At 38.4% G+C, this 22449-nt stretch overlaps 2 protein-coding genes across 3 annotated transcripts; both read left to right on the top strand.

The window, feature by feature from the left end:
* Window positions 1-66: 66 nt before the first annotated feature.
* Window positions 67-7654, top strand: arrdc1a (arrestin domain containing 1a). The gene is made up of 8 exons (XM_056745196.1): window positions 67-284; window positions 4019-4129; window positions 4220-4270; window positions 5006-5160; window positions 5283-5465; window positions 5563-5739; window positions 6052-6541; window positions 6945-7654. Exons 1-8 carry the CDS (start codon window positions 167-169, stop codon window positions 6980-6982), a joined length of 1323 nt encoding a protein of 440 aa, XP_056601174.1. The 5' UTR covers window positions 67-166; the 3' UTR covers window positions 6983-7654.
* A 620-nt stretch (window positions 7655-8274) lies between these two features.
* Window positions 8275-21899, top strand: ehmt1a (euchromatic histone-lysine N-methyltransferase 1a). Of its 2 annotated transcripts, none has more exons than XM_056745194.1 (24): window positions 8275-8358; window positions 8786-8849; window positions 8997-9418; window positions 9566-9662; window positions 9760-9866; window positions 10142-10367; window positions 10801-10946; window positions 11634-11777; window positions 11929-12137; window positions 12251-12343; window positions 12989-13071; window positions 13305-13411; window positions 13619-13741; window positions 14985-15086; window positions 15221-15325; window positions 17493-17647; window positions 17959-18126; window positions 19971-20115; window positions 20213-20290; window positions 20371-20486; window positions 20578-20664; window positions 21082-21160; window positions 21368-21543; window positions 21664-21899. In XM_056745194.1, the coding sequence occupies exons 2-24, from the start codon at window positions 8831-8833 to the stop codon at window positions 21851-21853; spliced, it is 3177 nt and encodes a 1058-aa protein (XP_056601172.1). In that variant the 5' UTR covers window positions 8275-8358; window positions 8786-8830; the 3' UTR covers window positions 21854-21899. The 2 variants fall into 2 exon arrangements, with proteins under 2 accessions (XP_056601172.1, XP_056601171.1); XM_056745193.1 differs by having other exon boundaries at window positions 8786-8852.
* Window positions 21900-22449: the final 550 nt, after the last annotated feature.

Here is a 22449-nt window from a genome sequence, read left to right as displayed (position 1 = left end):
TAGCCTGCGAGACGATAAAATAGCACGTTGACTGGCAAACAGGAAAACCTGCGTGACGTCACTCGCCAAGTTGAGTGACGTCCGCCACAGGTAAAACGTTTTCCTTTATTCCTTCCTTGTCGATCAGTTTCGCTCTCCCACCTGTTGACGGTGGACATAAGACAGAATGGGGAAGCTACAGGAATTCGAGATAACCTTTAATAACAACAAAACTGCCTATAGCCCAGGCGAATCTGTCTCCGGAACTCTTAAAATCTCCTTGGCCCAGTCGATACCATGTAAAGGTAAGTAAATATAACAATACACCTATCGCCTACATACCTGCCACCCATCTTGTTTTTTCAGGATGAATGTTTTGATTCAGAAGTGTATTTTAAACAAGTTGTATAGTTGCTGAAATATTGATGTATCTAATATAAATGTTAATGTTTGTTTTCCTAAACCCAATGATGCGTATTGCGAGTTTTAGGTGTTGGGTATTGTTCTTCTCGCGCATTGAGTAACGTTACATGAAGTGTGTAACGTTAAAGTGAAACTTGTTGTGGATGTTATTTTTCTTATAATTAAAGAACTATTTTTTAATAACAGTTCAAAAGGATGTTGATAATTCATGTTTATAGAATGCGTAAACAATTGTTGAGGTGACCATCTACTGTAAATACTGTACCAGTTCAACCGTACCAGGTGAACTCATCGTATTGGCTGATATCAGGCAATTTATCCTCAACAGAATAAAATCTGAAGTCCTTTACCGTTTTGAAACTGTTTGGTCAAATTCACTGGGGCCTAAACAGGTCTATAAGACACGGTTGTACTGCATGGGCAGCTGCTCAGCGTTGTTTATCGTTTTTCCGAACGGCTCATTTGCATGTGTGTGTTCTGAAACGCCCAAAGCTTTTGAAAAAACATCCTTCAAAGTAATATGACACACATAACCTATTAAGTGTGCTACAATGGTAATTATACTATATGCAAATATATAATAAAGGCATTGTGTGCTATTTGTTGCCCACCACCTGTCGAGCACCTGTTTCTGTGAAACTTTCAGGCCATCTGCAGGTCTCAGGGTTTTTCAGCGCATATGTTTACTGCTGAGGTCAATCCCGGTTGCAGAAAGCACATTAAGTGTTATTTTCCCTTAAGTGTGCCTTTAAATATACCTTAAGTTTTACATAAGTTATTTTTTTCGGTAAGGTGCTTTATGCAACCGGGCACAGATCTTTTGACATCAGATGTCCAAGTCTTCACTAGCACGAACACTGTTAGATCATTTACAAGTTACAGTGAAAGTAATATTTAAAAAACTTTCTGCACAACAAATTTAGGTCTGCAGTAAGTACTTTATAGAAAACTACCCTGTCGACAAAAAGTATATGATGGGTAAGGTATGTTTTGATGCTGGTTTGACCAGCTTAAACCAGCTATGGACCAGCACATGACCAGCTAAGGATCAGCTTAATCCAACACATCTTAACCCATTAAAAACCAGCACACCAAAATCAAAACATACCAAACCAGAATATGGTGTTTTTTTCAAAAGGGTACATGATATGGTCATCATGGTCATTTACAAACACCAGTACACAAGTGTGTGTATATACGCCTAAAGCTTTTATTAAAGAACAGCCGTTATATACAAGGCTTACAATAGACTTATAGATGTATTAGTTCTTGCCTTTGATTATAGACCTCTTTGAATGACTCAAACAACATTGGTTCAACTCTGGTTGATAAGAACTTCCTGTTTATTTATTTTTTACAACCAACAGAACATGTATGACCGAATTTAAATGTTAAACAAATATATTTTAGATCATTATATATGTAAGATTTAACAAAAACATTAAACCAGAAATGCCTCTGGACCAGTGTTTACATCTTGCGAAGGGGCCTATACCAGAGCATGTGTTGACATTGTGTTTAATTAGCAACAAGCAATGTAAACAAGGAGGTGCAGTTACTTGTGTGTATTGTTCTGGCTCATGTGTGCAAACTGCTGAGAGCTAGGCAAATCATGTAGTTGAAATGAGTCAAAGAACAGCCATGTTGATCTGTTGTTAAACATCTAAAAATGAGAAAATCATTCTAGAAGTAATAAATAGGTTTACTAGAAAATGTTAAAGAGGGGGAGTCATGTCGCTTTGTGAGTGGTGTAGATTCGCTTATTGTTTGAGGATACTTGCTGAACAGGTTTGTTGGCATTCCAGTTTCAGGAAACAAGAATAACAAAGATACACAGTCACGATTACATCTGAATCAGTCAGCAGTGTTTGTATTGGGTTTTGAACCACATCATACTGACTTGTAGAATTTATGTAAAAACATCTATTCTGATCTTGTCACTTTTAAGATAATTGAATTGTTCAAATGTTCAGCCATTTCAGCTATTGTCCTCTTCCCAAATATGTTAAGCATTGGCTGAGGATTTTCTGATTTCAGAATAAAAAATATTAAGGCACCACTGTTATAGAATTCAAAGTTGTTGTTGTTCACCCAGGCCAGTTCCTTACTGGAGTCTCTGACACATTTCCCATGGTTGATTATGTATCTGTGGAAACATCTCTGCTCACCATCGCAATGTGTCGAGAGAGAGAGAGAGAGAGAGAGAGAGAGAGAGAGATGGGAGTTTTATTAGAGGCAAAATTTTATTAGAGGCAAACAAACAACAAGAAAGACAAGACTTTCAAACAGAGAGATTGATTAATTAAGACTTATGTAAGTAATGCAGCTCATTACATAATGTCAAAAGCTTTTATTTCACACCCAGAGATGCCAATACAATGACAATTTATTTATAGAGTACAATTAATTTTAACTTCTGTCAACCAATGTGCTTTCCAGTAAGACATTAAAAACAGAAATCCACACAACATACAAACATTAAAATGTATGACGTCATACAACTATGCCATCAGCCATACGCTTTAGAAAATAAAAATGTCTTTGGTCTGGACTTAAAAATATTGTCCGAAGAATCTTGTCTAATGGATAGTGGCAAGGCATTCCAAAGCCTAGGGGCTGCTATAGCAAAAGCACGATCTCCCCTGCACTTTTGCTGCATCCTAAGTTTAAACAATAGATCCTGGTTGGAAGACCGAAGGGATCTACTGGGTTGATATTCCGTCAGTAACTCATGAAGATAGGTAGGAGCCAAACCATATCGAGTTTTATAAACAAGGAGGACAACTGAAGACAGGAAAATGCTATGAATTTGTACTCGGTATATGGAAAATGTTGAGTAATATCACCAGTTTGTTGTTCAGAAAGTTCAGAAATATTCATTTAATCTTCAGAATTGCCAGATATCACTCTGAATAATCAGTATCGGTGGAGAAAGTTAGTATCGGCGCATCTCCACTTTATAATAATATTCAGCATTCACTAGAATTGTGCATTATGGTTGACAAAAGAAGGGAATAGATTCTATAACCATAATGCTGTGGATTGTCCACCAAAGCGCATTGGAATAATCTAGACCACCTCTGTTGACTTCATGTAGTTAATGTGTTTTTGTCTGTTACCATGGTTACCATGTGTTAATGCAACATCCTGTTGTTGGGGGCTGTGTTCACCAAGGCGTTTCTGCCGGTGAACAGCGTGTTTTTTCAATTGTTTCCAATGGAAACGCTAAATTTTTTGAAAATGCATCTGGCTTGTTTTTCTGAGCTCAGCTCCGGCGCTCTGTGTTTTTCCCACGCTCAACGGCGTGTCCGACCTTGGCGCCCAGAGTTGAAAAATGCACATTTTGGGGCAGGACGCTTCGCCTGCTGTGGCCGTTTTCAGCCGAGTAAAAGCACCTCGGTGGACACAGGGGCTTAGAGTTCAAACAAAACATGAGGCGAAAAGAAGTCCAGTTTTCAATAAAGGAACAGTCATTCTGTGTCAGACACCCTAAATGGCTGCTACTTATTTTAAACAAAATTATCTTTAGCTTATTCACTGATAGGGTTGCTTGTGTCTTTGCCGAGTCACTTTCTTTTATCCAGCTCATGATCTTTCTTATCATTCCCTCAAACAGCGATCAAAGTGAACTGCCAGGGTGTCTGTGGAGTAACCAGCAAAGCACACGACACAGACTGGATGGAGGAGGAGCAGTATTTCAGCAGCTCAGTCTCTATCGCAGATAAAGGTGCTCAAGTGTCACGGTCTCTTGCACACATATAACGGTCACATGATGCATGTTTCAGTTTCTTAAAATCTCTTTCCAACTCTTTCACAGGCACACTGAAAGAGGGCGAGCACAGTTTTCCCTTCATGTTTCTCTTACCTGGTGAGTCTGCTTTTATGTCATTGGACACACCTGTTGCCCTGCATTCTTCCAAGACATGTCACAGTTAACCACTGTTTACATTTATCCATGGTGACGGAACAGCATGTAAATTGAGTTTGGATATCAAGCATGATGCTGTTTCTCGTTGGTGTTGGGTTTGACTTTACGTAAAGGTCCTCATATTGTTCCATATAATTTTCAGCTTGAGAAATGTTTAACAATTACAATTAGCTTTACAATTAGAAAAGCTTTTTGAGTTGCCCTAGTTGAATGAATGTATATGCGTAAATGATCTAAAAATACCAGCAGACCTTGTGTTAGTGATCAGTTGAGCAGGAAGAGGTGTGTTTTCATAATGAAGGAAGATGTTCCATGAAATAAAAGTAATCTATTGTGAAACTATAGATACTCCTATTGTCTATAGCTGTAGCTGCTGTTTGCAATCTCCACCCGCTCTTCCTTTTCATCTGAGATGTTTGCTCTTTAATTACACTCTTAAAGAAGCATGTGGGATTTGTTACCTAAGCATCAATTGTGCCTATTTCTTTTCTTTTTTTAAATACATGAGCTGAATGCATAAAACACCTTTAAGACCTTATTAAAAACAAAAACTGTTAAACAAGGAACTATGACAGGTTTTAAGAAGAAAGTTCACACTTACTGTAAGGTTTTGAGACATGACTCATTATTTACCAATTTAGAGAAAATACACAAACTTTCTAATTCCCCTTTCAGCCACTGCACCAACATCATTTGAAGGGCACTATGGAAGCATTATGTTCAGAGTCAGGGCTTTCATAGACACTCCTCGTTTCGCAAAAGACTACAAGGTAGAAAAACCCTTCAGCATGTTAAACAACATCAACCTCAACGAAGTACCTCAAATACATGTGAGTATGCTACAGCCTCGATGATTATTTAAAACGACTTATTTAAACCAACCATAACCTAAAATTCACTGTCCAGTATAAACTTGGATCCAGTGACTGATAAGTTGTTGTTGTTTGTGCAGGAACCCAGCTCATCTTCTGTAACTAAAAACTTCTCATACATGCTGGTGAAAAATGGGACAGTGGTGCTGAAGGCCAAGAGTGATTTGAGGGGATACATCGCGGGACAGATCATCAAAGTGTACGCCGAGATCGAAAATAGATCAGATAAATCCACAGGTCATGTGGTTGCCAGTCTAATGCAGGTGAGAAAACACTCTCATCTAAGTCAATATGTTGTACTTTGCAGTACTAAACTACAAATATCACATTATTTATTGTTGATCATCTCCCTCATTTCAGAAAGTAACATATAATACCAAGAAGCCAACGATTGATTTAAGGGCAGTCGCAGAGGTTGAGGGACCTGGAGTTAAGGGGGGAAACAAAGGTGAATGGAAGGAGCAGATAATTGTACCCAGTCTTCCTCTGTCCTCCTTAACCAGTGAAAATCTCATTGAAATCAACTACTACATTCAGGTGAATTTCGAGACATTTTGCACATTGATGTAATAAGAAATTACTTTCATTACCCATGTGCTATGTGTAAGTAGTAATGGACACTACAGCTTGTAGTAACATTGTACCATGTATACTGGAAAAGTAAATTGTTACTGTTTTCCTCTTAATGTTTTTCTCTATTTGATTTGGTTATTAGCTAGATGTACATAAGTGAATGGGAACATGCATATCATAAAGATGCATTTTATCTGCGGTTCGTTGAAATTGCATTTGGTATTTCCTGCTTCCTTGATCTCATTAAACCTAATCTGTATGTTTGTGATTTTCCAGGTCTATTTGAAATACCCAGAGGTGTCATTAACTTTGCCCATTTACATTGGAAGTGTTGCAGTTGATCCCACTCGCGCTTGCCCCTCCAGGGCTATTCCACCCATGCCAGTCCCACGGTCCAGTTCCTCCCCAGCCCCTTCTTCTGCTGCAGCCACCACTGACTCTGCCCCTCCCATCCTGCCCCCTCGCACAAACCCTAAACCCAAACCCAGGCCTCGTAGTACCTACCTGCCTCCCAGCGCTCCTCCAGCAGAGCTTTACCCACAGCTCAGTAATACAACTGAGTACAACATGGAAATACCAAAGAGTCCAGATTCAGGTCACCAGAATGCAGTGTCCCCAAATGCATTCAGCTACGCTCCTGGACTCAGTTTCAGACAGGGCCAAAACTCCAACAATACATCTCAAAACAGAGAGAGGAGTCAAACTCTGTCTGCCTCATCTCCATCGATCCAGCCTCCAGACTATAGGACGTCACCATATCCACACGGTATATCAAAAATACACAACTCTGTAGTGATTTTGTTATATTTTATTTACCATTATATTATATGTAGTACACTTAGGCTCGGTTTCATAAACAAGGTTTACCCTAAGCAATGACTATGCCTTAGTTAATTTAGGCTATTTGAGTCGCTTTTATTAAAATGCCTTAGAAAAAAGCATTACTGATGTGCATCTTGAGACAAAACGATGGCACTGACATATTTGAAGATATGTCAGGGCAAGCTATTTACAGTTAGGACTAAAGATTAATTTTTGTCTGGGACTAGTTGTAAACCTTGTCTGTGAAACGGGGGCACAATGTATAATACTATTGATTGAAACATTGAGATAGATTAGGTACAGACAATCTGATAATTCACTGTTTTTTTTTATATTTCTCTTTGCAGAACCTCCACCATCTTATAATGATAGCTTCAGCACATAGGATGTGACAACCTAAGAAGAACGTGAGAAAAACATGAAGTGTTTGAGTAAAACATTGCTTTGATACACGCTTATGACTCATTTGTAAATTCAGACCTCAAGCACTTTGTGTAATTTTACAAACTATAATCTGTGTTACGCTACAAACTATAATCTGATATTAAATATTAGAGGTTGATTGATACTTGGTTTGGCACCTGTGATGCTAGACAATTCAAAATGCATAATGTGGCTTTTCCATTTTTTCTTTTTATTTATCATTATTGTGAGCAATTTTGGAACCACTTGTTTTAAAAGTTTTATCATGTTAATGTTTAATTATTAGACTGTTCCTTGTTCTGTACATTTGTGGTCACTTATCACCTCACATACCTGGGTCAAATTCAGGGTTTGATTTTCCTGATAGAAGAATGCAGTTTGGTTTGAAATATATTTTTATGTCTACTGTGTATTTTTGGGGCACCAATCATCAAGTCATTATATAATAACGCTCTAGATTAAATGTAGTCATTTATATATAGTCTATGTTGTGCGGTATTACATTACTTTTTTACTTTGTTATTGTATTATTCTCAAGACAGTTTTATTGCACACTACGTAATTGTTTGTATTTTACCAGTGATTTACAGTTATATGTAGCATATAGATAAATAAAATTGATTTTGCAATTAAATGACTGTTTCAATACAAGGGTGGCCACAGACTTTGTGGCATTTTATGAAATCAAGAAAGTTAGAAAAATATAGATATATAGATATAAGTCAGAAAAATAAGCATACCAACCAAAAGAACCAAACAAAATAATTGACGTTGCAGCCTTGCATAACTGAATATGTAACGTGTTTAATGAAACATTTTAATTTTAAGATTATAAATCTTTATTTGGGGGGGCTTACAATGAAAAAGTTTAAGAACCACTCCTGTAACCCATTAATAAATGCACACCTAGAGCACTGTCGTAGAAAAGGTGTAACTCTAAACTATCAACAATTACTTGTAATCTAATAGTAAACATTGAACAAGAGGTACATTTTAAGTAATAGACCACATTGCGCAACCAGACTTTAAACAGATATATTTTATTACCAACAGAGGGCGACGTACAGTCACATGAGAGTCTCAGGGCGCATGAAACTGAAGAACGAAAGGGCGTGTTCGAATTCACCCAGCGCTGCGCAGACCGACCGATGTGTGACTTCAGAGAAACCGCGATATCGATTTAAACCACTTGGTTTCGAATCACTCTCGCGGTACTTGTATGTCATACGGCCGTATGTCTGCGCAGAGCCACGTGAAGTCGTACACGCCGGAAGACTGCTTCTGAATCTGAACTTTCACAGTTGCTGTTCAAATATGCAAACGATTGAAAGTTAACGGGTAAGTGTGCATAAAGCGATGTTTTGAGGGCGGATTTTTATACCAAACCTGTTTCTACCGCAGGTGCTTTTTGCGTTTAGATTTGGTGCATTTTAGCTGCTGTGTTATGAGCGTCTGTTAGCTACATTGTTTCACGTTCATTGTGTTGCCGCCCATAGCGAGCGCGCTACATCCGACATAAACATACACTGAGCCTTGTATTCGCAAGACAGAGGAAATCACGGTTTACAAGTTTGCACTCTGACCCGTTTCTTAAATAGTGCAAAAGATAATAGCATGTAACGTGTCGCGCCAAAAACATTTGTCGTCTCAAAACAAAACCACGTGAGCTGCCTAAAGTTACAGCATTGCTGTCTATGAAAATGATGTTGTCTACATGTCACCAGATTCGTAATGGTAGTCAATCTAACACTTTTAATTTTTCAAGAGGAAGAAACTTGGTGGTCTTGGATTGCTCCTTGTTCCCGCTGCCATGGCCAAGTCCAAAAAAGGTGGTGAGTTTATTGACCGTAAGATCATTTATTGCAAGATATTGCCATTAATAAAGTATTCCAAATGTTTCTAAAGCGTAGCATGCATATCATTATACAAAAGCTACATTTTTGTCCCTAAAGCAACATTGTCTTGTTGTATTTTAGGTAATGACAGCCCGGCTGATCCCCCAAGGCGAGGAAGGAAGCCCAAATCTCTTGGTGTTTCTCCAAAGGCCGGCAAACAGCAGATAGCCTCAAGCAGTGGGGAGCCCACTGGGCTCGCGCTTCTTTTACTCCCTGGCCAGACATCACTGAAGTATCCAGCAGAAATCCTCTCAGGAAACCGTGCATCTATCCAGCAAGACAAACAAGATGCTGAAGTAGCACAGAGTTCTGGTACTGAGAATGCTTTGGAAAGCATCTCCACATCTTTACATGCGGTCAGACCGAAAGGTGATGGCTCAGGTGCACTTGCCCAGAGAGAGGCAGAAGAGACCTCGTGCCAGTTCCCAGCTGTGCGTCCTGCTCCTCCACGTTTGGCATGGAAAACCATGGTTAGACCAGCACCTGCTCCAGCTGCTCTTAAGGTGGGGTCTAGTTTGCTCTTGTTCTTTACTTTGGCTGCTTGCTGACATTGTTCATTGTAATTGGGGGGATTGGGACTATTAGAAAAGTGTGCAGGTTGGAGGCACACCGGATTAGATTTATTTGTTTGTGGTAATGCAACAATATAGATGAACAACGAGAACAGAGCTCATGAGAGAGACATGGAGTCCTCAACTACGCAGCAGCTCATGTTACCTCAGGGACACAAAGATTCAGTGCAAGGAGGTGAGTGTGTTTCGGTAAGAAGTTAAAATGAATTAGATTCTGCTGTTTAGAGCATATCATGTGATAATGATGACCCACTTTTTGCATGTGCCTTCAGCGTCCAAGAAGAAGAAAAGAAAGATGGGGTTATATAACTTTGTTCCCAAAAAGAAAGTGAAAGTTTCCAAGAAACAGAATGTACCGTTATCGCCGTCGAACTTACAGGTCAAATATCACGTGTGTCCCTCCAAATCTGTATGAATTCCTTTTCTGCTGCAGATCACAAGAGAAGATATTTTGAAGTACGTTGATAACCAAACAACATTGGCCCCCATTCACTTCCATTTGATCGATAAAACCACAGAGACAATTCTCAAAATATCTTCTTTGTGTACCACAGAAGAAAAGAGTCATATACAGGTTATGAACAGCTTGAAAGGAAATAAATAATGGCGAAATATAGATTTTTCCCGTAAGATCTTTGTTTTGTACTCTTCCAGGAAGCCTCACATAAAACCAAAGGGGGTCAGATGTCCATTGAGGAGGCATTCAAACACAGAGTTAGTCCTGAGAGACCAGAGAATCAAAGGCCGCATAGAGAAAGCATTGCAGAACCGCAGAAGAACAAGGAAACCGAGGACGTTCCAAAAGAGAATGTCGAAGAATACACTGAGTTTCCTATACACACTCTGGCTCAAGACAGCATGTTCACAGCGATTCCCACGGGTACGTAATGTCTACATCAGATGACATTGTACATCACAATAGTAGAAGAATCGAGTACTGTTTAAATCATACCTCCGGAAATCTGCATACCCCATGTTTGTTTGTTTTCATTTGATAGGTTGATCTCAAAAGAGCAGAGGCAGGTTTCAGAACCTTATTGTTTATTTAGACATGCAGCGTGGAGATGCAAAGCATTCTGACTTTGTAAGGGAGTAAGTCAACTTGGCAACATATACACAGGCCCTGAAATACCAAATGAGCACTGACTCATGAAGAAATAGAATAGCTAGACAGGCAGAACAGAAGGTGTTTGCAGAGGGTGCAGACACCCCAAAACAGTGTTGTAATAATGCTAGAAGATCCACCTGTAATCAGTACTTGATCCAGTTATCTTTGTTCATTATAACATAAGCATGAATTTTGTCCTTTGAAGGTTTGCCGGAGGATAAAGAGAACATGGAGGCTGATGATGTGTTGGAACCTCCACTGTGTAGCTGTCGCATGGAGACGCCTAAGAATCAGGATGTAGTGACTCTAGCAGAGGGCAAGTGTATGGCTGTGGAAAGTGTCGATGGAAAGGTAGAATATAACGCGTTTGAAGCCACTGAAACATTGACATGCCACCTATATGTATTTATTTGATGCAAAGAACTGACTTTCTTCTGAGATGCACAAAGTAAGATATTTATCAAAATGTCTCAGTGGTTTTGTGTCCATACAATGAAAGTCGATAGGCCGAAAATATCTGGCGCCCCTTCTCTGCCATCAGTGCTCATACTCCCTTTCTCTCTAACCATAATCAAAGGACTGTCATGTCAGCTCGTCATAAAAGTTAATAAAAAATATGACTAGAAAAGCTCAAAACCAGCGGACAGAAATTGACACGCAAGCCCCTGATGCGTGACTGCATGTTGACTTGCGCATGTTTTCAAGCAGACTACATGTTCTCTTTCCTTCTGTCTTTCCATCCCTCTTTTTGTCGTTCCATTTGTCTTTTTATTCGTCTTTTACCCTTCTTTTTACCTGTCCTTCTATCCGTCTTTCCATTGGTCTTTCTATCTGTCTTTTTACCCATGACTATCTTTCTTTTCGTTTTTCTTTCTCTCTTTTTTATCTTTCTTTCCATCTGTCTTTTTATCTGCCTTTTTATTTAGTTACTAATGTTCTTCAAAATATCTTCTTTTGTGTACTGCAGAAGAAAGTCATGTGAAAAAGTGCACAATGATAGACTTTATGTATTGAATCTTGTTATTTTTCCTTCTTTAGTTGAGTTTATGTCGGAAGGTGATTCTGAAACAGGAAATGATGCGTCCTTCTCTAAGGATTCCATTGCTTGTGCTGTGTGAGGACCACCGTGCTGGAATGGTGAAGCACCAGAGCTGCCCAGGCTGTGGTTTCTTCTGTAGGGCTGTGAGTAGTGCTTACTAGACACTCATATTGAGGATTGTTCTTAAGAAAGCCAGATATTATTGATCGTTGTTGTGTCTTAACAGTTAAAGTATCAACATTTAAATTGAACACCTCCCCCATGTTAAGATTTATTGGTTTGTGTCTGATCCAGGGGACTTTTATAGAATGTCAGCCAGATGGAAACATTTCTCACCGGTTTCACCGAAGCTGTGGCTCCCTGATCAGAGGTCAACTCTACTGCCCTCATTGTGGCGAGGAGGCCAGTCATGCGAAGGAGGTCACAATCCCAAAACCTGACACTGTCACTGCGGTGCCATCAGCTGCTGTGCCTGCACACAAGACGGACACTGCCTTAATGAAGTAAGATAAGATCAACAATTCTGGTTCATTGAAACATTGATCTGGACCTGTTCCCAGGCAAATGTGCTTATGTAATGGGTTTTTCACATATCTGTTATGATTATGTCTCACAGTAGGGCTAAACTGGACTGTGCAGCTATTGGTGGAGTGATAGGTCCTGTTAAAGAATCTTTGGAGACTGTGTTGAATGCGCTAGAGGATGGAAAGTAAGATGCATATCAGTACCGGCTTCACTCACAGTGACCAGTAATGTCCTGTTTCAATATCACTTAAATGAGCAAATTAGTGTACATTACGTGACCCTGGAAAATGGGTCTTATGGGTAATTTTTTTGAAATTATGATTTTTACAGCATCTGAATGGGTTGTTAGGATAGGATCTGGTGGAGATATAACCGTCTAAAACTTCCATTTTTAACTAAATTTATAATTTTGACCCAAACAATGTGAACAATATGTTCCTGGGCTACTTAAGAATAGTTTCGTGATCCAGGGTCACACATTTTACTACTTACTGATTGTAAACCTGTTTATTTACCCATAACTAGACTTACATGCAGTTTGTGATTTTTTTTTTTTGTTGTTGTTGTGTAATAAGCACTTAAAATAAAGTCATGAGAAAAGTAAGACTCCAATAAACAATATTTAGGAATTTTGGAGAAATGTTCTAAATTATAATTTTACTTAAACACATACTTGTATGTAGAACATTTAGAAAAACAGAAAATAATTTTGGAGTGATCTCTTAATTTTTTCTGCAGCTGTATTTACGAAAATACTTTTAATTTGTATTGCATCTAAAAGTTTACCAAACTCGCATATCTAAATGGTAATAGCTACGTTTTTTTAAAGGTTTAAGAAATTTAAGCTGCCCCCAAAGCAGCTTTATTTCTCTGCTAAGAGAGGGGAGCTCCAGAGGGTCCTGCATATGCTGGGTAAGACCTTCCTTAAAGAGTAAATTATATATATATATGTATATATATTTTTTTTTAAGGTCCTACTTTGGTTTATGGAGTGTCCAAAAACAAGTTTACATATATACACGGTGTAAAAACTCATTTTCTATTAATAGGCAGTTATTATTACCTAAGTAATTTGAATCATTTGAGTTACTCTCAAATGCTTAATTCGTCGATTCATTCATCTGTCTAATGCTTTTGATTATCAGTGGACGGTGTTGACCCGAACCTGAAGATGGACACTGAGAAGAGGAAGACTTCACTACACTGTGCTGCTGAAGAAGGACATAAGGACATCTGTCATATACTGGTGCAGGTACTGCTTATGCTAGAATAAATTTTATGTTCCCTTAAATGAATATTTTAATGCTTTAGGAAGGATTTGATGTCTTTGTCATCGCTTCACGAGTATCAATTGGTTGCTTTGGGTTAGATTTGCATTTTTTTTCTATCAGTTTTCAATGTTAACATGACTCCATCTAATACATTGTTAAAGTTAAAGTCTGGAAATAATCTCTCATAGGCCGGTGCTAACCTGGACATGTGCGATGTGGAGCAGAAGACTCCTCTGATGTATGCCTGCGAGAACAATCATCTAGAAACTATAAAATACCTGCTGAAAGCTGGAGCTTCCTCTGGACATAAGGTTTCATAACCAGCCTCACGACCTATTTATTTGTTAAAGCCACAGTATGGAAGAATTTTGTTATGAAATATCCAAAAACCACTTGCACAGTGTAATATATTTCATCCAGTTGCGTGCTTTCATTATCCCGAATGTTCCGTAGAATGTGCAAATTCGTATTTAGAGAATAATGGTCCGTCCCTTGTCACCCTTGTATTTGTCGCATATCAGTGACTTAATATCCGCTGCTCCCTAATACTCCCAGTTAACGGTTGTAGAAACTACGGCAACATGCAAATGCAGAAGTGGTTATACAGCATCCGTATAACCACCGTATACATCATATGTAGCATTACACTCCACGTTTCTGCAAGCTAATTCATTACGATGACATAAAATAAAATTCATCATTACCTCGTCCGTGAACATGATAAGCGATCCCTATACGCCTCTGAATTGTGAAGATGATGTGTCCCATAATTCTACTCTTCTACAAAACGTCATTTAGCTTTGCCTTTTGTTGTTGTTTTGAAAGTGCGCCATCTAGCGGTTCTAATCTACATATTGTGGCTTTAACCATTGTGTTCTTTAAACTTTAAAGAGTACATAACTAGGTCCTACTATGGTTAATGGAGTACCCAACAACAAGTTTATGTACATGATAGAAGGTGTAAAAACGCTACTATTTCGTAATAATAGGCAGTTATACTTGCATTACTTCTTGACTGACTCTAAAAATGATTTGTTCCATGATTAATCTGTCTATTCCCCTCCTTTCCGCTAGTTTAGTCTGATGTGATTGGTCAGCGTCAGATTGGACGCTTTTATCCAAATCGACTTACATTGCATTATCTGTATTATCCATTGCCGTGATTGGTCTACCGCAAATGAGGCTCACGAGCTACAGTGTTTGGGGGAGAAAAGTGAAGTTTTCGAGGGCAGTCCTTGCAAAACGAATTTGGGGACTATATGTAGTGACATAAATCTGTGGCGGTTCACGAATCAGACTAGGGACGACTGGTTTAGTGTGATTCAGAGTCGACTTCCTTTTTTCCAAGCAAATAACTTTGTTATTCATTCACCTTCGGATTCACAACTTGACAGACTTACTTTCAAACACAGCAACATTACACACTGCATGAAATTTTCATGATCTCATGTTATGTACTCTTTTTAAATAGTTGTGAGATCTTATACTACAATGAATGAATGTAGCATTGAAATCCTTTTGCCTTGGTAATAAATTAATATCTACATTTCTCAGGATATAAGAGGCTCCACGTGTCTTCACATGGCCGCAAGAGGTGGACACACAGATGTGCTGCAGTATCTCCTCTCCGCTGCCACCATAGACGTCAACTCTAAGGTAAAGCTCTTTCAGAAACACTGCCACAGTATCTATAAAACATTGAGATGCGGATGCTGTATGGCCTTGAAGGTTATCTTAGATGCTGTTATTGAAGGGGCTGTAATTTAAAAATGAACTTTTTTTGCTGTTAGGATGGTAGCGGATGGGCTCCTCTCACATGGGCAACAGAAAACATGCGACTAGACCAGGTGACGCTGCTGATCTCTGCAGGTGCTGATGTCCACATTAGAGATAAGGTTTGTGACATTGAGCTTTTAATTAACTTCATTCTCTCATTTGATGTTCTGTGAAACAAATGCCTGCTTTAGTTATAAACACAGGGCTTAAAGTTTTCAGGCACCGTGCTAGATCTCCGGCTTGCGGCGTTTGACTGCAGATTATAAAAAAGCCATTATATTTAAAAAGCTTATTGATATCAGTTCGAGTTCATAAGTTCACCTACCAATGGTATGAGAGGAACACGGCTAATACTTTCAACCAAACAAACATTACTATCCAACCAGTATTAAAATGGTCTTGGTTGGCGGAATGGAGACGTCACATTGGAGAGTATGTTAGCAAGCGAACAGTTGGCAGGATGGAAAGTAAGTTTATAAAGCCTGAAGCGGGGGCAACTTTAAGTCCACCATGACAAATATGACATACACAAATTGGAGACTGTGACATAAAGATCGATAACTTTGTGTTGCTTCGGAAAAATCATCTAATCGGACATCCGCTTCTGCAGGTCACACACACGCGGCCATGTGTGCTAACTGCAATTGAGATATCAAGGATCGATTTCTAAAGCTTCTTAATCATTTTCAAACTTTTTCGCAGCTTATGTACCTATCTCACATAGTTAATTCATAAATATGGTTGTTTTTGTTGAGAAAGAAAACTGATATCAATACAGTAGTGACACCAGCCTCCTGCTATTCTATGTGGTTGATATGAATCAAACAAATGAAAAGAGAAGCACCCACTGCTGACTCCGTAACCTTTGTAGCTTTAATAGGAATTTATATTGTTTTCGTTTCACAGTTTGTAGTGAAAATTTGTTATGATTATTTGTTATAATTATTTGCTAATTATTATTTAAAAAAACGAGCTCAAAAAGTTGATCACTTTTGCTTTTTGAGGGCTCATTTATGCTAACCTGCTTAGACCAACTGTGATCTCATTGCTGTTTGTTGTGGATGCGACTTGTGCAACATCATCACCATTAATACCTATGAAACTAAATTAAATGACTGCTGGAGCACAAAATTGTTTAGTTGAGTACAAAACTCATCATAGATCTGGTCAATTTATTTTTCTCTCAAAATACCACCCTCAATAGGACAAAATTTTTAGTCTTTTTTGTTTTCTTTTTAAAAAGTAAGATTTTTATCATGATGAATGTGGTATGTTAAGCATGTCTTATGTATGTTTTTACATACCATAATAGCATAAACTTTTTTGTTTGATTGTTTTGTGGGTTATAATTTTGCCCCCACATCTTTGATCCATTCTGTGGTCCATACACACATGGCATACCATCAAAGTTTAAAAAACATCTGTCTGAGACCACCGGGGTCAAGCCCACGCTTTATGCCGTTTTACCAAGCGTACCCACCACAACCACCCCACACTTCCCCCAGCGTACCCACGACACGAAATGAGACAGTAGAGCAAAAGTAGAGCCAAGTTGGCTAGGACCCCCATTCCGAGGTGTAGATGACATGTACCAAGTGTCGTATCGAGGAATCAAAAAATTTTTGGTCAACTTTGAAAGGTTTGCGAAGTAGTAACTTTTGAGCAACGGGGAACATCACAATTCTTTTTCAACTCCGTCCAAATAGAAATTGAGCCGATTTTGGTGACAATCAGTCACAATTTCCAGGACTTGTAGCGAAAAAACGCAATACTGTACTTTTTGATATGTCCGTTACTGTAATGTGCGGAGTCTTAATGTAAGGCATGGAATGCGATGTCTAACGAGTGCATGACGTGTGGCGAATACAATTTTTGTACTTCACTGGGTTTAAAAGTTACAGCCATTTGAAAAGTGCATATTTGATCTATTGGTGACGGCTAGAGTCACCAGACTTGGTCACGTGACTTATGAGTACCACTTCTACGGACGTGGCAATTTTCACCATTTTCCTACGTTCGGTTCATAGAGCTACCATAGACCACCATCGGTTAAGAATAATAACACTGACAAGAACAATAGAGTTCAAATAATGTTCAAATAATGCTCTTTTTTTTTTTGACAAATAACCCTGCGTATGAGTCTGCTCCTGCAATCCTGCGAAAAGAAAGTTCAGGCTCAGGATTATTTTGCTTTAACTCTTGTAAATATTTGCAGAATTTCTAGATGTATGTAGATTTGAGATTATGTCAGTTAGAAATGAATTTCTTTTGTGGTCTGTTTGCTAGGAGGAGAACATCTGCCTTCACTGGGCAGCGTTCTCTGGTTCAGAGGAGATCGCTCAGCTGCTGCTAGAGAAAAGATGTGACCTACATGCTGTGAACGTTCATGGGGATTCACCTCTCCACATCGCCGTCAGACAGAACCAGCTAGACTGTGTAATGTAAGACCTGTTCCATGTCGGGTAATCCGATCAGAAGTGTCTCTCAAATCTTACAAATGCATTTCCTGTGATCTCTTAGGATTAAGTTTATTTGACTAAATAATCGCTGTATAAGCACAAGCTCTCCATATACAATACACTGCTTGTCTGTTTACCTCTTAAACTTTTTGACGATTTATACTTCGGTTTGGATTTGTCCATGCGATCAGATAACCTGAGATGAGTGTGAATACCAGGTGAAATACAGTCAAGAGGGTTTTTAAATTTCAGAAGTGCTTTGTTTGTGGTGTAATCTAAAACTCTGTCTCCAGGTTGTTTTTGTCTAGAGGAGCAGATGTAAATCTGAAGAACAGGGACGGCGAGACTCCTTTGGACTGCTGTAGTATAAATTCAAAGATGTGGACAATTCTGAACACCAATAAAAAGCTCACAGATGCTAGGAGAGGAAGAGACGGTCAGAGAGAAAGACTGCTCTGCAGGTAAAGCCAGCTGGCCTCAAATCCACCACTATTAGCTTTTTTGTTGGGAAAAATGGGCACTTAATGTTCCTTCTTTTGTTCTAGCGGAGAAAAACATTTCTGTTTTCCAAAACCTTTAGGCACCGTAGTGAAAACATACCAAATGCTGTAATGATAACTATATATAAAATATACAGACGTGCTGAAATTTGTTGGTACCCTTACAGCTCATTGAAATAATGCTTCATTCCTCCTGAAAAGTGATGAAATTAAAACTATTGTATCATGTACAGTGCATACGGAAATAATTTACAGCGGTTCCCTTTTTCCACATTTTCTAAAATTCATTATCTTCCTCAAAATTCTACAAAAATATCCCATAATGACAACTGAAAGAAGTTTGTTTGAAGTCTATGCACATGTACATAAGTATTCACAGCCTTTGCTCAATACTTTGTTGAAGCACCTTTGACACCAATTACAGCCTCAAGTCTTTTTGAGTATGATGCTACAAGCTGGAGCTCTGTCAGAGTGACCATCGGGTTCTTGGTCACCTGCTTGACCAAGGCCCTTTCTCCCTGATGGCTCAGGCTGGCCAGGTTGCCAGCTCTAGGAAGAGTCCTTGTGGTTCCAAACTTCTTCCATTTACAGATGATGGAGGCCACTGGGCTCATTGGGACCTTCAATGTTGCATACATTTTTCTGTACCCTTCCCCAGATCTGTGCCTCAATACAATCATGTCTCGGAGATCTACAGACAATTCCTTCGACTTCATGGCTTGGTTTGTGCTCTGACATGCACTTTTAATTGTGGGACCTTATATAGACATTCCAAATCATGTCCAATCAAATGAATTTACCACAGATGGATTCCATTCAAGTTGTAGAAACATCTCAAGGAAGGTCAGTAGAAACAGGATGCACCTGAGCTCAATTTTGAGTGTCATTGCAAAGGCTGTGAATACTTACTGTATGTACATGTGCTTTCTTTATTTTTAATACAATTTCAAAGATTTCAAACAAACGTATTTCACATTGTCATTATCGGGTATTGTTTGTAGAATTTTGAGGAAAATAATGAATTTAATCCATTTTGGAATAAAGCTGTAACATAACAAAATGTGGGAAAAGTGAAGCGCTTTGAATACTTTCCAGATGCACTGTATAGAGGCTATGCATACTCATCACTTTCGCACGTGAAAATGTCGGGTTTAGTTGAGTACAAAATTCATCATAGATCTGGTCAGTTTATATTGCCACCCTCAATAGGACAAAAAATGAGACTCCTAATTGTTTTCTTTTTAAAAACAATGAATTTGGCATATTAAGCTATGTTTTTATACACCATAATTGCATAAAACTGGTTTTGTGGGTAATGCCCCCACTTCTTTCGAGTCATTCTATGATCCATACAAACATGGCATAGCATCAAAGTTTAAGAAACGTCTGTCTGATAAGCTCAAAAACAGCTTATGATGGTTATTATGGTTATGATGGCTAAAACTAATGGTTAGTTTTAAGGAAAATGTTCAAATTATATTTTGTTAGACAAATAACCCTGCGTATGTGTCTACTCTCGCAACTCCGCGAAAAATGTTTAACTCCTAAGTTGCAAATATTATTAAGAAGTTTAAGGTCCATGGAATTGTAGCCAACATCTCTGGGCCTGGCCACAATAGGAAAATCAACCCCAGACGTTTCGTTTCTTGTGGAGGGGCAACAACAAATTTTAGCACGTCTGTATATAGCTTAGTCTGTATATAGATATATGTATAAACACATATATATATATATATATATATATATATATATATATATATAAATGCTTTATTTTTTATTATGGAAATCTGTGTATGATGTTTCAGAGATATATCACGAGGTTATGAGGAGATCCCTGTGCCTTGTGTGAATGGGGTGGACCAAGAGCCCTGCCCCATCAACTTCAAATATGTTCCAGAGAACTGTTTCACCTCTCAAGTAAATATAGATGAGAACATAACACACTTACAGGTAGGAGGCACAGTATGATACTGGTATAAACCATAACAAGGTTAATCCTTTTAATATATCACTGTATGTGATGTTTCTCCTTGTCTCTTTGAAACAGCACTGTAGCTGTAAAGGGGACTGTGCTTCTAGCGGCTGTATCTGTGGTCAGCTCAGCATGCGCTGTTGGTATGACAAGGTAAGACGTTGCTAGTATTTGCTTAGGGGTGTTGTCCTGTTAAGCATTACTAAACTTTTCAAAATGATCTCTTGGTACAGGATGGCCGCTTGGTGAAAGATTTCTGCAGGGATGACCCACCCTTCTTGTTTGAGTGCAACCATGCATGTTCCTGTTGGAGAACATGTCTCAATAGAGTGATACAGAATGGGCTCAAGTAAAATGGCCAACATGTGTATTATATTGTAATGCAAACTCTACATTTATGTTGGATTTAAGTTTATATTTTGTAATGTTTGTATTCGCAGGGTGGGACTACAGGTATTTAGGACTGAGAAGAAGGGCTGGGGTGTCCGAGCACTGCAGGATATTTCTGAGGGAGCCTTCGTATGCGAGTATGGTCTTCTTGTTTTACACGTTAATATTTAGTGTAATGTGTTGTTTTTTTGCACAAAAATTGACTATTTACATTTCTCAAACACTCTTGTCTTTTTTTTTTTAGAAAAAAAGGTTGTCCCAAACCTAAAAAAAATCATGTGTTCTGTTTTGAACCCGTATCGCTATTAATGGCTGGCGTAAATAAATTTAATTTTGAATTACACAACAATATTATACTGTACTTTATACAAATATTGCGGAAACCAATCAGGTTTCTAAAGTACTCTTGTACAGATTCCAACATCAAGGGTAGTTTAATATGAAATTTGTTACAGAAATGAAAGCCATTACAGGAATTATGAATTATTTAATTATGATTAATCTCATGCTGTTTGGTCAAATACTTCTTTCCTGAGGTTTTGCTGTCTGTTCAGGTTCGCAGGTGAGATCATTTCAGATGGGGAAGCAAATGCTCGAGATGACGACTCGTACATGTTCAACCTAGAGAATAAGGTACATTTAAGCGTCTTGACATGATTTTGCTTAAAGAGCCAGCTTGTAAATAATAAAATCTTACAGTTAATACTCGTGGCCTTCAGAGGGCGCTACAGTACATTTAAATGTTGGTGAAGCTCAACTGTGCAATGGTAAAATCAATGCACATCTCTTTTATGTTGCATGTTTATGTGTATTTAATAGTGATCACTTTTTATCTTTTAGGTTGGAGAGCTCTACTGCATCGATGCTCATTTTTACGGTAATGTTGGAAGGTTTATAAATCATCATTGCGACCCCAATTTGTTTCCGGTACGTGTGTTCACCAAACACCAGGACCTTCGCTTTCCTCGAATTGCACTCTATGCAAGCAGGCCTATTCACACTGGAGACGAGTTAGGGTAGGTCCTTTGCTGACCAAAGGAACATTTCAGATTTTTTTCATAAACATTCATGCATTTTTGTGTGAGACAATTGTGTGAGAGAGCTGAGAATAAAAGTTGCTTTTTTTCTCCCATCAGTTTTGGCTATGGCGATCCCTACTGGCAAATCAAGAAAAAGTACTTCTCTTGTCATTGTGGCTCGGCAAAATGCAGATACACCATTCTGCGCCAGGACAATGCGCAAGGCTCAGTCCGAGCACTCGGTGATCAGACCGCTGCTCAGGTGGAACACATTCAGTCAGCTAACACAACTGTAGCAATGGTGTAACCCTGAGCCCTGCTTCATAAACATGGACCTTCAACAATTAACTCCAGTCAGGAGTGTAATGCATTGCTTTCTTACTCTCAGCTCCAAGGAAAAAACTTAACAAAGATAAAACATCATTTATTTTATGCCAGAGTGTCGTTGGACAGTTTTGCAATTGAACAGAATTAATATTTAAGGGATTGTTTTACAGAAATGTATTCCTCTAGAATCATCCAGAGGATCTGTAATTGTATGAAAAAGCATACATTATCCAAATAGATGGATTGAGTATTTTTAAGAAATATCATTTTATACATTGTATTAAAGGTAAATGAATTTTAGCATTTTATTATGATCGGAAAAGGTGGAGAAAATAGAATTTCTCCACAATTTTTACTTGCTTTTCTTAAGAGCACACATCAGGGCTGTTTTATAAATTGTTCCGCATGTTGACATTAAATTACGAACTTCAATAACATGCCCATAAGAAATAAAGCTTTACATGGTGTTTTTAATTATTAATTCATTTGTAATGTGTCAGTCATAACCATGCTATAATTTTCACTAATGCAATACACATCACTCATGCATGCTTTCGGTTAATATCAGATATTTTC

This window comes from Triplophysa dalaica, chromosome 4 (assembly GCF_015846415.1).
Source record: "Triplophysa dalaica isolate WHDGS20190420 chromosome 4, ASM1584641v1, whole genome shotgun sequence".
In the NCBI taxonomy this organism is placed as follows: domain Eukaryota; kingdom Metazoa; phylum Chordata; class Actinopteri; order Cypriniformes; family Nemacheilidae; genus Triplophysa; species Triplophysa dalaica.
Note: the sequence above shows the minus strand (reverse complement) of the source record. Positions and strands in the feature narration are given on the sequence as shown.